At 42.5% G+C, this 15,884-nt stretch overlaps 1 protein-coding gene across 1 annotated transcript in view; it reads right to left on the bottom strand.

Annotated features, from left to right (window-relative positions):
- adamts10 (ADAM metallopeptidase with thrombospondin type 1 motif, 10) overlaps window positions 1-15,884 on the bottom strand; it is an 84,323-nt gene that overhangs the window by 12,029 nt on the left and 56,410 nt on the right. Inside the window, exons 16-17 of the mRNA XM_079827434.1 lie at window positions 14,873-15,006; window positions 8,853-8,976 (exon numbers count right to left, since the gene is read on the bottom strand). Of these exons, the coding sequence (XP_079683560.1) occupies window positions 8,853-8,976; window positions 14,873-15,006 (258 nt within the window). The remainder of the gene's footprint in view (window positions 1-8,852; window positions 8,977-14,872; window positions 15,007-15,884) is intronic.

Genomic DNA, 15,884 nt, shown 5'->3' with positions numbered 1-15,884 from the left:
GGCTTTGGTAATGAATATTAATTAGGTTGTGCTGATGTGGCTAGATAACCTACTGTACCATCTATTAATATTCATGAGCCAAGACCAGCAGAGTAGGTCTCTACCACAGTACACACTAGACTCTCATTAGCACCAAACGGCAGATATTTACATGCAACATTATTTCAAACAGGAAGTAGATCAACTCCGCTACTCTTCTTTAGTAAGCATGCTAGGAAAAAGATTGGTCAAACTACAATAAGGTTTTATTTAAGCAATTAACACACTACTGTTCAAAAGTCTAAGGTTTGTTACGATTTTTTAATGTTTTTGAAAATGTTATGTTTTTGAAAAGTCTCTTATGCTCACCAAGGCCGCAGTTAATTGACCAAAAATACAGAAACAGAAATATTGTCAAATATTATTGCAATTATATTTTAAAATGTAGTCCTGTGATGGCAAAGCTGAATTTTTACTCCAGTCTTCAGAAATAATTTTAACATGCTGATTAACCAAGATACAGTTTTTTCAGATCACTCCAAATTCCTATTCAGAACAAACTATAGGAAGGAATTTTGCATGGCTCAGATCCTGTATCCCAGCGTTTATGACTTGGGCCTTGCATGTGAGCAGGTAATTATGAAACACCTTTTCACAACGGCTGGAGTCCCTGTGCACCCCTCAACAGTAAGGCAGCTGTCCAACACATATCTGACCTGAAGCACGATGTTCACCGCACAAACACTTACACACATTGTTTGAGTTTCCATAAAATGATTATATAGCTTCTCTGAACACATCTAAAGTCTGAAGAGGGCCATCAATGGGCCCCTTAACTGTATATAACTCTGTGTTCCTTACCTTTTTAATAATAAAATGTAAACATTAATATGGCCTGTTAAAGAATGTACACTGTTGTTTTGTGTTATGTTGATATGTGTAAAGTGCCAGTAAAGACTTACATTGTTACCAAAAAAAAAATATTATAACTTTATACTCATCAAAGAATCCTGAATAAAATATATCACAGTTTCCACAAAAATATTAAGCAGCACGAGTGTTTCAACATTGATAATAATAAGAAATAATAATTTCTGAAGGATCATGTGACACTGAAGACTGGAGAAATGATGCTGAAAATTCAGCATAGCCATCACAGGAATAAATTACATTTTAAAATATATTATAATAGAAAACAGTTTTTAACAGTAGTTATCTTATTTCTTGCATTTTGTTTTCCTATTCTCTTAATTCTTGCATTTTGTTTTTCTATTCTCTTATCTTCAATGTTTCTAAGTATTTTATCCTTAGTCTGTAGATTGAATTTTCTCTTATGCCTACTGTACTTTGTAAACACTGTTTTAAAAGGTGCTATAAAAAAAAAAGTTTTACTTGTGTGTTACTGTAAACTCATTCGGATTTGCACTCTACCATTAAACTGCTTTTGGCCTCCATCTCCATCCTTTCTTTTCTTTTATAGTGAGCTGATTTTTATTTCATTCTTAACAACATGCTCAATAGCTTCTCGCGTCTGTTCAGTGTCAGAACATACCGCAAAGCGATCAGATTATTTTTATAGAGAGGGTGGAGGGTTTGAAACATTAAAATAACTTGCAATACGTGAAATACATTGAATTAATTATACTAGAAGAATGTTACCACTTTCTCACACAATTTACTATGATCCCATCTCAAAGCGCAAGTTCATTTTAACATTTTCCAGCTCATGACTTCAATAGCTAATTGAGAAGCGCGTTTACTGACATCTCTCTGGACGCAGGCTAAGAAAGTGCTAACTGGAGAACAGGAAAGAAGAATTATCAGGGGCTTTAAAGAGGTTGGTGTGCGCCACTGAAGGAAGGAGAAACAGTCTCCCTTATGTCCTGGACAATCCAGTTCACTTGGACTTCTGAGTTATATCCAGGCCTCAAAATATTCCCCCAGACACCAGAGGAACTTGCCAAGGCTGCTCCCAGTACCTCCAAGCATGTCACACACAGCCACACAGCCACACAGCCACACACACACACACACACACACACACACACACACACACACACACACACACACACACACACACACACACACACACACACACACACACACACACACACACACACACACACTTACACTTCTGAGGTTTGGGGGGGAGCTACTCAGTTCAGGCACCAGGCTTGTGTTACTTCAGTTAACAAGAGAAATAGCAGTCACATGTGATTTGCAGGCTTCACATATCCATTAACAGAAAAATATATATTATCCATCTTCTGAAGGATACTAAAGGGGAAATTAACTGAGAATAAATTGGTGCCTCTTTATCGCATTGTTTATTTGCACATGATGTTTGAATTTTTTTAGCTCCTGAAAATCAAGTAATGGCACGAACACAACTACAAAAACGAGTGCTAATGACAATTTGCATTGGCCTCATGCATGGAAACACACCCAGACTACAGGCAATAAAATGTTCCTATTCAATAAGTTCAAACCATTTCTGCTGCCATGATCACTAGAAAATGTAGACAAACATCTCTTTTAGGGGGCGTTTACAAGACACAATTTTCAACTAAAAACGGAACAATTTTATGCGTTTTGGACGTTTATTTACATGGAAATGGCCTGAAAACACAAACTTTTAAAAAAACACGTTTCAAAGTGAACGTTTTTGAAAACTATACCATTATTGTTTCAGTGTAAACTACAAAAATTAGGATTTTTGGCTCGTAGTGTTTCTATACAAAGTGACTACCATCATGTATAAATAACAATAGGTTACTGTCGTAACCCTGGTTCTCTGAAACATCGAGTGGAGAGATCCTCCTATGGGAAGGGCATCCGTACCTGACCTCTGCAGAAGCATCCAATTGCACCAAGTCTGACAAGACAGGCAGGAGTGCGCAGCCAATGCCTGGTAAGGCCCCATCCCTTACCCGTGGGCATATATAACCTGCATGCGCTACTGTACATGTAGATCAGTAAGTATAATCGCTATAATTGCGGCAAGTGGGGCAAAGCTGGTGGATCTCTCCACTCTATGTTTCAGAAAACCGGGGTTACGACAGTAACCTATTTTTCTCTTTCATCATCTCGTGTTCGAGATCCACCAATGGGAGAGACATGGACAGCTCCCCGATTGCCCAATACACTCACAGTGAGATGGTCACCCCGAGGGGCGGTGCTTGACAGGTCTCATAATCATGAACCCGCCACACGGACGCACACACGTAACTGTGGTGTGAAAGCAGTACAACGTGTGTGGCACACACAAAAGAAGGCAGGGTTGGGGAAGACCCCACCCCTAAAACCGAATGTGCTACCGAGGTTCTGGTGACATCCAACCTGTAGTAACGCACAAATGTATGGGGAGAAGCCCAACTGGCAGCAGAGCAGATAGCCTGCAGCGATACTCCCCTGAACAGATCCCTAGAGGTGGCTAAGCCCCTCGTGGAATGAGCTCTGATGTCCCCTGGGGGTTGCACTCCCTTTGGTTCGTAAGCCAAAAATTATAGTGTCCACAAGCCAATGTGAAAGGTTGCTAAATTGCTTAGACAGGGGATCCCCTTTGTGGGGAGGAGCCCATGAAACAAAGAATTGGTCACTCTTCCGGAACGCACTGGTCCTAGCCAAATACGTCTGCAAAGCACAGACCGGACACATGACATTTAACCTTTGATCCGCCGCGGAGGAAAAGGGTGGAGGGTGAAAAGCGGACAGCCTCAACACCTCCGATGTGAATACAGGGAAATATTTCGGCATGAAGGCTGGATTAGGCTTAAGGAAAACCTCATCTCCACCCAGAGAGAATTGAATGCACGAGGGGTGAACCAAGAGTGCATGTAACTCACTGACATGTTTGGTTGACGCCAAGGCCAAGTGCAAGGCTGTCTTGAAGGACAGCAACTTAAGGGAAATATTCCCCAGAGGCTCAAAAGGGAATTGAGACAAGCTTCCAGCACCATGGAGAGGTCCCATTCAGGGATCGTTCTCCTAATGACTGGCAACGAGCGATGAGCATCCTTCATAAATCGACATGACAAGCAGAAATAGCTGCCAGATAGACCTTAATAATTGAAAAGGACCTGCCCTTATCCATAAGGTATTGGAGGAAACCAAATATCAGAAACTGAGCACTGATTTGAAGTGAGACCCCGCCCATCACACCACTCATCAAACACTTGCCACTTACAGCCATATAAGGGCCGTGTAGAAACGGCCCTGGCAATCTGTATAGTAGCCACCATGCGCGGGGGAAGCCCTAATGCGCTAAGTTTGTCCTCTCACGGGCCAAGCCCAGTGAGCTACCCTGTTCGGGTGTGGGTGATAAATCTCACTGTTCGCTTGAGACAATAGGTCTGTGCGGAGGGGGAGGCGCCATGGCTGGGCATGTAACAGAGGCATAGTCTCCGCCAGCCATGGTGCTTTGGACCACCTGGGCGCTATAAGAATGAGAGACAGGCTCCCCTCTCTCACCCTGGCCAGAGTGGGAATTATCAGGCACAGGGGAGGAAAGGCATAGAGCAGCACTCTGGGCCACGGGTGGGCCAGTGCATCTGCCCCGAGGGGTGCAAAACATGGCTGTTTTCACACGAGGCGAATAGATCTACAGACGCCTGTCCAAATCTCATCCATATCATGCCCACTATCTGAGGGTGAAGGCGCCAATCTCCGAAGAGTGAGTTCCCCCTCGATAGAAGATCCGCGCCTCTGTTCAGAATGCCCGGAAACATGAGTCGCGCCTAACGACAGGAAAAATCGCCTCCTTGTAAGCTAGAGCATGAAGTTTCGACGACACATGATGTTCCTTCAGACGAGGCAGAAAATAATTCAGAGCTTTCCAAATGGTCAGAAGCTCTAAATTATTTATGTGCTCTGAACGTAGTTTGCAGTTTACAGTTCTGTCCTCTTGGATGGCACCCCAGCCTGTTAAGGACGCATTCGTCATCACAACTTTACGCAACATAACCGTCCCAAGAAGGGCACCCTGGGCACCTTTGTGCATGCCCAGCTGGCTTATTTGTGAGTGAGGGGAACACAGTATGTGCGGTGTGGTTACACTGCTTTTGCACTTTTCCTCACAACAGTCCCCCTGAACGGGGGGAAACACACATCGTCCACTAAACACAAGGGCTAGGCAGCCACGGGAGGGAGGGACCCTCCAGACCCTTTTGGACAGGGGCTCTGGGGTAGTAAGAGAGTCCAAAGAGCTTTTCGCTCGAGAACGTGGACCCGCAGCCCCCATCGGTCGAACATCAGGCAGGCCGCTTGCATTTAGAGTCGGTGGGGGTAGAGTACGGGGGTTTTCCCGCAGGGGCAAGAGTAGGTTTCCCCCAGGGCTTAGCAGAGGGTGGGTTGCTCTGCCGTGGCGGGGGCTTGTTGCGGGGCCTTTCCTTGCTTTCCTTGCTTTGATGAAAGTTACGTCTCGGGGCCGGGGGGTTAGGCAAACGCGTAGCCTGGCGTGGGGCCGCCTTCCTAGGAAGACACAACTTGAAGGCCTCGTCCTCCTTCTTCTTGTCGTTGCATCGTTGTTGCATCAGCGCGACAGCGGGGCCGAAGAGAGCCCGGTCGGCCTCCACCGAGGTGCCTGCGATGCGTCTTTTCTCGCTATCCGGGAGGCCAGACAGATTGAGCCAGAGCACGCGCTCTCCTACCATGGAGCGCCCGCAGGTTTGGACGGCCTTACGTTATGAGCGTAACGGAGAACGAGGTCGTTAACCGTGATGATCTCCTTCCATAATGCAGGAGAGGGAGATCCCTTGTCCAGCTGTTGGCCCAGGTCGTCCAGAATTTCCACTTGGTAAGCGGAGAGGAGGGAGGAGACATTAAGGGCCCTAACAGCCAAGGCCGAAGATTTAGAAGCAGCCTTGTGCAGCTAGGCAGAAAAACGGTCCATCTTGTTAGGAAGGACTGGCTTAGAGGGCGCGAGCAGCCCTCCCTGGACTGGGTTGAGGTGCCTGGCGTTCGAGGGCTCAATTGCAGGCAGTTCACCCATGCCATGAGCCGCCATATCCTTAACCTCCAGACCTGCGAGACCGCGTTTAAAGTCGAGCGGGTCACTCCAGTATAGAGATGAAACGATTACCGGTTTCACGATAAACCACGATAAAATTTAGTGACGGATAGTAATATCGTATAAAATGTTATTATCATTAAAACCGCGTGTGATTATCACGGTTGTGAAAACTCGCGGTAAATCTTGTCCAGTCAGCGTCAGTCTGGCGCACCGCTGTTTTCTGAATGAGGAGAAATGGCAGAAAGCAGTGACAGCACTCGGGGGATTGTTCTGCCTTCTAAAAGGACCAAATCTGAGGCGTGGTCATATTTTGGCTTTTACAAAAGTCCTGAGGGAAACTTAATCTAAGATGGTCACCCTGTCTGCAAACATGCCAGAAGAAAGTCGCTGTAATAGGGAAAACACTTCAAAACTACGAACGCAAGGCAAGTGGACTTTGACCTCAATACCAAACCTACGTCTGGGAAATAATAACGTGAAACGAACGAACAAATTCAGACAAGACTAGGGTGACATTTAAGGGATAATAATCAGGGTTTGACATTAACAACCGCCATTTGCGAGTGTAACGTTATTTCGGCTGCACACTAGCCACTCTGGCTGTTGAACTTATAATAGTCTTCTCAAAAGCCATCTGTTATAATCGCGTTGCGCATTATAAGCACTTACACGTGCTTCTATTGAGTTTATGAATGCAATATCTCATAATCAGAGGCGTTCAGATTAGCGGAGTTTTGTTCAGAGCGCGCGCCGCTCTCACATGCTGAAATCTGCACTCAAAGCAGAGATAAACGTGTGCTGTACGCAGGAGATTCATTCATCATACAGTGGATGACTGCTTTTGTTCTATTTCAGCAGCGAAAATGGTTTAAAAAAAACACAGCAGAACCACAGCGCATCTGATTTGACTGGCATAACGCAGGCGAATTTAGGGACCGTCTGTAAAGTTACATACAACATTGGTAACGTTATACACGTTTCAAACTTCAATAGCATTTGAAGAGAATGACAGTCATAAAAAGACTGTAAAGTGTTCATCTAGGTGCCAGGTATGATGCACACATTTTGATATTTAATAAAATAAACTGTCAAATCATATGGAAATATGGATATGCATTATTTCACTAGGATACTGTTTGGGCTCTAACACAAAATATGCTAGAGTTAAATGTGTCTGATAGAACACTGATGAGAATATTGCTTGGGAATATATTTACAGTGATAATATTAGAGATTATATTTACGACAAATTATTATTATTTATGTGTTATGCGTTGCTATTGATGACGGCCATTAAGGAAGGAAATCCCACAGAATCTAGCTTAAAAAAGTGCTTAGAGCTGCTTTAGTTATTTGTTGTTTGTTGAATTTCAAATATAAAACTTGTTGAAATGTTTTAAGTGTGTGCATCTGTTCTTTTTGAACACTTTCATTTCGTTTGAACAAAACCGTGATAATATTGATAACCGTGATAGTTGGGTCACTATAATCGTGATGTTAAATTTCCATACCGTTTCATCCCTACTCCAGTAGTGCCTCATGTGCTTAGCGCACGCTGGGAGAATGAAGAAGAGTTGTTTCCTAGGGCCAGGGGGAGCTCCCAGCACTTTCCCGTCATAAATATCCCTCTCCTGGTCGGTGGCGCTCTGTGGAGCCGGCCACTTAATGTTGAGAGGAGCGGCCGCTCGCTTACATACATCCAGGAGGATGGATTGAGGCAAAGCCGCGGGGGGCGCTAGCCTGTCCTCTGAGACCCAGAGAAGGCCTGCGCATCGTCATCATCACCGGACCCAGCCGGATCGTCGGCGAGTGGGGGGTTGCCCGCGAAGATGTCCTCTTCATGGAACTCTGGATTGGGCTGGTCAGCCCAGACAAGAGCAGTCACGCCCCGAGAGGTCCCCGGTGGTGGGCTGTCGTCACCGTGTCCCACATCCGAGTCCGAAAAGTCGAGCTTGCCACACTGGGTGGCAGAAACTTTAAGGCGGCATCGCAGGAGTTTGTTAGGCAGCACCAGGCAGTGACTGCAGTTCTCCGGATTCTCTATGGCCTCTTCTGCATGCTTGAGGCCCAAGCAGGCAGGTCAGTGCAGAGATCGCAAGAAGCGAATGTCAACTGATGTAGAGTAGCGCATGCAGGCTATATATGCCCGCGGGTAAGGGGTGGGGTCTTACCACGCATTGGCTGCGCGCTCCTGCCTGCCTTGTCAGACTTGGTGCAATTGGATGCTTCTGCAGAGGTCAGGTACGGATGCCCGTCCCATAGGTGGATCTCGAACACGAGATGATGAAAGAGAACCCTTTCTATAGGCTGTAATAGTGATACTTGGAAGTCAATACGAATTACTGTTCACAACCCATTTTACTTCCATGACGTGACATATTTCTAATTGAAAAAGAATAATTAATAAAAAGTAAAATAAAATCTTAAGTGACATCAACAGAAAAGCAAAGTTCTTTCAGAGTAAAGCCAGTTTTTTTTCTGTGGATTTACAGTTGGTGTTAAAATATGATTCCCTAATGTTAAACTATCATTGATAAAAACAATATTTTAGCACCCAACTCTGCTGAATTTAGCTTTAGTTTAACATTAGATGATCATATTTTAACACCAACTGTAAATCCACAGCAATAGATACTCTATCTCTGTCAATAGAAAAGCTGTTTTTACTGAATCTATCCCGCCAAGGGCTTATATTTTAACACCTAGAACATTATTTCACAAGACTGTTTGTCTGAAACAAAATTGTCTGTGGAAACTTTTCAACAACCAGGACCTCAGCAAGAAAAATGGTATTTCAGCAATGCTTCTTTTGCACATATTGTTACAAATTGTTCCAGTTCAAAATTAAGTGCACACACTGTACCTCCTTCAGACAAGGAGTCATTGAAGACCCCCTCGATGACCTGGCAGCTGCTCCCATCTCCTCCACAAATACGGCAGCGATCTTCACGAACATCCGAGCCCAGAATCCGGTCACAGCCCACATGCTGCATACAGATACACACACATATTTAGAGATCAAGGCAAAAGTGAAAAATGAAGAAAAAATTACGCGAAATTTGCTGATATTACACTACATAATGCACCTTTGCATTTGCGTCATTGTCTGTGCAAATTTAAATCAAGTAATGTTAAAATGTATGCAGTGCATTAAGCTGATTCCATATAAAGTAGTTCAGTTTGCTGATTTTCAACTCTGATATGCTATTGTACTAATTTAATAGATTCTTTCCACATTTTTATTCTTCTAAAACACTGTTTTTAACGCAGTGCATTAATATTTTCGGTTTTACCATCTCCACAATGCATTGCTTTGCACTGATAGCAACCTGTCTCAACGTCAAATTTCAGTTATATCTAATTTGCAAAACTGCAAATACAGAACAAAACGATTAGGGTCCTATTATCAATATTAACTGACTATTAATTACAACTTTTGCCACAATAAACTCCTTATTACTGTTTATTAATAATTACTAAGGTATTTGTTAAATTTAGGTATTGAGTAGGATTAAGGGATGTAGAATATGGTCATGCAGAAAAGGCATTTATACGTGCTTTATAAGTACTTATAAACAGCCAATATCCTAGTACATGCATGCTAATAAGCAACTAGTTAATAGTGAGAATTGGACCCTAAACTAAAGTGTTACCAGACATTCAAATAAGAATAAAACATTTTTTGTAATTAGAGTAATTCGGCATATCTCTATAAAATTAAATCAAATTTCCATGCTCTATTTAATAAAGTATGCTTAATTTGATAATGAACAACTTTACATCACTTACAGACAAACAGTGTATCAGGAAAAGTGTAAAATAAAGGGATGGCATAGATGAAGCCATGTACAATGCAAAAATATGTCCTGCTCGAACTGAAAATGGCAGAACAACCAGACAGCTGTGTAACTGATCAAGAGTTAAAATTTCTAAATAAAAGTATTTTGTATTGTTTTGCCTCATATTTTAGTCAACAGTATTCAATTCGGCACTGACTCCAGACCCAATGAACACACCAAGGACAAGGGCAAATATTCAGCTTTTCACCAAAAAATGTTTTCGTCTTTTCCTGAAATCTATGATTTTATTGTGTTTTTTGCATTCTTTTTGAAGCTTGAAAGCTTCAGTTTCCATTCACTGCAATTGCATAGACAAAGACCAGTACATTCTTTAATATTTCTTCTTTTCTACTGCACAGAAGAAAGTCAGTCATGAGCTCAGATGGTGTTAACATATTTAACTAATCGCATGTGTTAACACGTTACTTTTGACAGCCATAATATAAACATTAAGGTTCAATGTACAATCTTGAGAGCAATCCCAGATCTTGAGAGATCACAATCCATTTAAATTGACATTGTGCAAAGCAAAGCAGGTTTCTCCAGATGGGCAAAATTTGCACAAAAACAGGCCATTAATGAAGAAACTGAAGAGTCTCTGCTGTCAGGATCTAAAAGGTAACACAAAAAGAACTCAGTAACCAGCAGACCTGAAACTGCTTGAGACTTTCCAAATCCAGGCCTGTGCAACTTCACAAAAATCCCACTAAAGCTCCAAAGACTTTTGTTGACCTGGCCTAGATTCCATAACCTGCAAATGTGTGACCTATTTTTCTCACAACAACAATGGTAAGTCAGTGGCCACTCGGAGAAGGCAGGGCATGTCCTGTGCTGGACCGAACAGAGCCGAGCTTCGGGACACGTGGTTCCACGGGCTGTTTTTAATGTTTTGTGCTTCAAAGCTCTTGCTTTCATAATCAAACCCTTATTGTTTGGAAGCTAAGCCACCATGAGGCTGCAAACACTACTTTGATTTCTCCCCCTGCTGTTCTCCGGTTTTTATATGCACCATAAATAAGAAAGCAGAGAAAACGAGTGAGGAAAGGAGATGGAGGAAGAGAGGAAAGAAAGGAGGGAAGGAAAGAAATGGAGAAAGGGTGAGAGTTGACGGACTGGGAGGGTGGGAGAAGTCGCTGTGATCATGTTCAGCTGCGTGCACTGAGGACAGATGGATCTGGGGGGTCACTGAGTTCTTGCAGCATTCAGAGCAGAGCAGAACAGGGCTGGACTGAACTGAACTGTTGATAAAAACAACCATTGGTCTGGACAACAGCGCAAAGATAAACCAGCCCAACTCACTCCAAAGGAGTGCATTCAGTCTGTCCTGCGCAATACAGCAAAATAAAATACACTACAGTTTACATTATGAAACATGCTAATAAACAAAATATTTTAGGCCGTTTCACACTTTGTTTGATTGTTTGGTCCACACCAGAATTCAATTTCACCTCTCTCACCCTGCTGGTCTATTTTCCCATTGTGCTTTTCATTACGAAGGTTAATCATCAAAGTGAGTACCACCATGAGTACTAGCGGCAGATGTTTACCACAGAAACTAGTTAATGACTCGGAAGAGAATATGCCGACTTCAATTGTTTTATTTATGTTTTTAGTTGCTTTCCATTTTCTACCAAAAACATTACAAGGAAAGACACTAGCATTTAGCTGACACAGGCGTATTGCCAAGCTATGATATACAAATGCATCACACTACAATGTGAGCACTATACTAAGAGTGTAAATGGGGTCATAGATGCAAATTCAGGGCACAAGAAATAGCATTTTTTTTCCTTTCTGGACAATTGGGCCAGGGACTTTGAAAGGTTCTGGCACAAAAATATTCATATATTTATTTATTTATGAAAACTTAAAATTCCCCCAAAAGTGAAAATTCTGTCATTAATTACTCACCCTTGTGTCATTCCAAATCCGTAAGACTTTCGTTCATCTTCGAAACACAAATGTTTACACAGATGGAGCACAGATCTTTTTAATGAAATCTGAGAGCTTTCTGTACCTCAATTGACAACCTACGTTACTTCCATTTTCAAGCTCTGGGGGGGGGGGGGGGGGTGTATTCCAGAAAGCAGGTTTTGTGACATACACTATGGCTGCGTCCCAATTCGCCTACTTATACTACGTCCTAAAAGTATGTACTCTTTTTGTGAAGAAAAAGTACATACTTTTGAGTGTGCAGCAGAAGAGTATGCAAGCTTTGGGACATACTACTTCGTCATCTTTAACGGACTCTGTTACGTGCGTCCCGTCACCGTTTAAACTGCCCTGTCAATCATCGTCACAGTTCAAATCCCCCACTTTCAATTTAATTTCCTACCGTATCAGAGAGAAATGTAGTCGCATGTTGATCTGCCTTTCGTGGGTCTTTAATGCAGAGACTCCTCTCATGTGTTTGCAAAGTTCTCAATGCTGCTGAAGGAGAAATATAATGTGGATAATATTGAATAAATATCTTTTCGTCAGGTTAAATACTGATAATTGCTCACTCAAACCACTTTATCTAATCCTCTCCACTTAACCGTCAGACTCGCGTAACCATCATGTTTGTAGTTTTTTAAACACTTTTTATCCGCGTTTGTAGTTCTAATCGAATCCTCGTCCATCTCGCAATGGGTTGTGGGCAATATCAGCCGTTAGAGTGCGCATCGATCTGCACTTCGGATTCTGACCGGAAATAGTAAACCATCCGGGAATCTTTGGAATACTTTTTTCAACATACTAAGATTTGGGACATACTAATTATTTTTTCGAATACTATTTAGTACGGATAGTATGCGAATTGGGACGCAGCAAATATTACCAAAAGTATTGGGACACCCCACCAAATCATTGAATTCAGGTGTTCCAATCACTTCCATGGCCACAGGTGTATAAAATCAAGCACCTAGGCATGCAGACGCTTCTACAAACATTTGTGAAAGAATGGGTCGCTCTCAGGAGCTCAGTGAATTCAAGCGTGGTACTGTGATAGGTTGCCACCTGTGCAATAAGTAATTTGTGAAACTCACTACTAAATATTCCACAGTCAACTGTTAGTGGTATTATAACAAAGTGGAAGCAATTGGGAACAACAGCAACTCAGCCACAAAGTAGTAGGCCATGTAAAATCACAGAGGGGGGTCAGCGCATGCTGAGGTGCACAGCTTTCTGCAGGGTCAATAGCTATAGACTTCCAAACTCTGTGTGGCCTTCAGATTAGCTCAAGAATCAGCATCTTGTTCCCTCTTCAGTAGGTTACGAATTGTTTTTTCAACACATTCTTACAGATGCATTTTTGTAAGTTGCTTTTGTAAATTTTACAAAATCTTATCTATGTTGGTCAGCTAAAGCCAGGCTCAGACTACAGGAGTTTTTAAATCCTAACCGATTATGAAATCTGGTTGCATCACACACATAAAGAGAATCTTCACAGGTTTTTTTCTCTCAAATCTCAAACATGCACACACTACAAGATTTGAACATTGTAGTGCATCACACACTATTAAGATGCCAGGAGGAGCACCTCACATGATCTCATGGTGGGGAAGTGGATGTAAACATGTATGTAGCAGATCATCATTGATGTCTCAACCAAGCCTGTAGTGCTTCAGTCAGAAATTGAAGCTTTCGCGCCTCGATCGCCCCCCGGTGGCCGGTCCCAGTATAGCTCCTAAACCCCGCCTCTCCATGTATTAGAATGGGCGCGAGACACACTAAACAATTTAATTACACTTCAAATAATTGTTTCCTAAAGATGGTTTCTGTCATTTTAGGCAGTTTTTATTACAATAATTTCATTTCAAGAGTTCGTTTTTTAAATAAGTTTAGTTTTAGTGAGTTATTTGATGCTATAAAAACGAGGGGTGTGACGTCATGATTGACAGCTGAGATTGACGGCTTCTCTGAGTGAAGTTGTCACTGAGGCACTAACGGACTTTTTTCTGGATTTTTGGGAGGAGATTGGAGCTTTAGCTTTAATTTCTACACTTCCATAACTGTTTATTTCACACCAACATAATGAATTGTTCTGCATCTGCGAGAGTGTGGGCGGGCTTTTGATAATCGCGCCTCTACTTCCTGTTCTCTACTGCGCAACTCCGGTCCCGAGATTGCTACTGCGCAGACTCGGTCCCAAGATGTCAGCGCCGTGAGCGGGCCTATGAAAGCTTCAACTTTGGTCAGCGGAAGTCAATGAAGTCGCGTCGTCCATATTTTTTTACGGTCTATGGTCTCAACCTATGGTCTCAACAGGTAATGTTTACATTTGCTAGCAACTTTCTACACTCACCCGGTATGTTCAAAACCAACGTGATTTCTCCCCAGCTCTTCTCTTTGTCCGTACGATTTTGTCATGTTTTTGAAGACACGTTATACAAGCAGTCGTGTTGTTGCAACACTTCCACACGCAGTTCCGCCATCTCCGCTGTTCAACGGACCCGCACAGCAGCTTGTTTCACAGGCGCAATTTTAAAAGTGCTCTTATTCACTTCTCTCATTGGTTAATGTGAAAGAACTGACGTAATCATCCCAATTTAAAATCTTAAATAATCAAAACATGTTGAGCAGATACAGAGGTTAAAGATCTGATTTTTATCTGTAAACGCCTAACATTACCCAATAAGTTCCAACGAACATAGGAACCGACCAATATCATGGACAAGATTTTTTTCTCAGATTGTCGGGAGGGGTAAATCGGGTATAAATCAGCCTAAAACTCCTGTAGTCTGAGCCCGGCTTAACTGGCCAAAATTCTCTCAGGACAGCAGGGCCAGGCTATGCTTATTGTAGACCCTGGAGTTATATACTGTAAATTCACTTTCACGTCTACCAAACGATAATGAACTCTGATGTTTAGTGTTAAAGCATCTTTAATAGATCCTTAAAAAAATGCGACGAAGCAGCAATGGAGTCCTAACAGTTCAGAGCTCTATGGATTCTCCATATCACTACAATAATGTGTTATTGTATACTTGAAGAAATGTGTTATGTATACTTGAATTGTAATGTGTTATGTATACTTGAAGAAAAGTGTGTGTTACTGTCTCACCTTGCACTCGCCATTAACACAAACGTCCAGAGAGTCGTCCCTACAGGGTGTGCCGTCCACCACAGCTGGAGCGCGCTCAGTGTAGAAGTTATAACCCTCTGCCAGGCAGTTCAGCGAGCATGACTTCACCCCACCTGCAGCCAAAACGTGCAAAACATCACACCTCAATGATCATGAGCCATTTGGTCAGCCATTTAACATGTTACATACTTACAAAAAAAGCTGGAGATATACAGATATACAAGTTGTTTCTACATAAGAAAGACAAAGGAGACTAACTATGCTAGTGGTGCAGAAACATCAGCTTAAACTGACTGGTGTATCCTCACGAGCATCACAGGATACCATAAAAATCTACAAAGCTCTTAAGCAAGACATTAAAAACATGCGGTAAACAATATCAATGTGACACAAACTAATGCTAACACCATTATGCTCGTTGACTCCTCATGTGTTATGCTTTGTTAACTTTACAACATTACACAACGGCAAAACAAACCTGAAAACAAACTGTTGGCAAATTTTCTCCTCAGTTTAATGCGCCTCTAACAATGGGGACACATGAACGGCGTATTTCATGCAGCCAAACGGAGCTTTATAACTATACTAACTCTGCGGGACGGCCGCCAGCACTCTGAAGAGTTCCATGGCTGCATGTGGTATTTTAATGAGCTTGTGGGGTTTATGTAAGTTAGTTTATTCTTCCACTGCTGTCACATCCTTGAGTAGCAGAAAGGGGGTCCAGGGCACATTTTAGATGATTTGCTTATGATAAAGCAGCTGAAATGCACATACAACACACTTGCTTTACTTCCCAGTCTCCTCTTTAATGGCCCTACAAATTTGAGAAACAGTAAATAAGGCATGTTGGAGGGGAAAACGGCCTCTCTCAGCACATTCCCTGAGAGAAAAAGAAGAAATCACACAACTCATGTGACGGACAAGGAAGAAAGAGAGAGGAGATGCAGGCTGTCTTAAAGCTGATGTTATGGGGCCGTGGAAGCCTGTTTCC

This window comes from Gobio gobio, assembly GCF_949357685.1.
Source record: "Gobio gobio genome assembly, chromosome: 10".
Taxonomy (NCBI): Eukaryota; Metazoa; Chordata; class Actinopteri; order Cypriniformes; family Gobionidae; genus Gobio; species Gobio gobio.
This window is presented reverse-complemented; position numbering and strand designations above follow the sequence as displayed.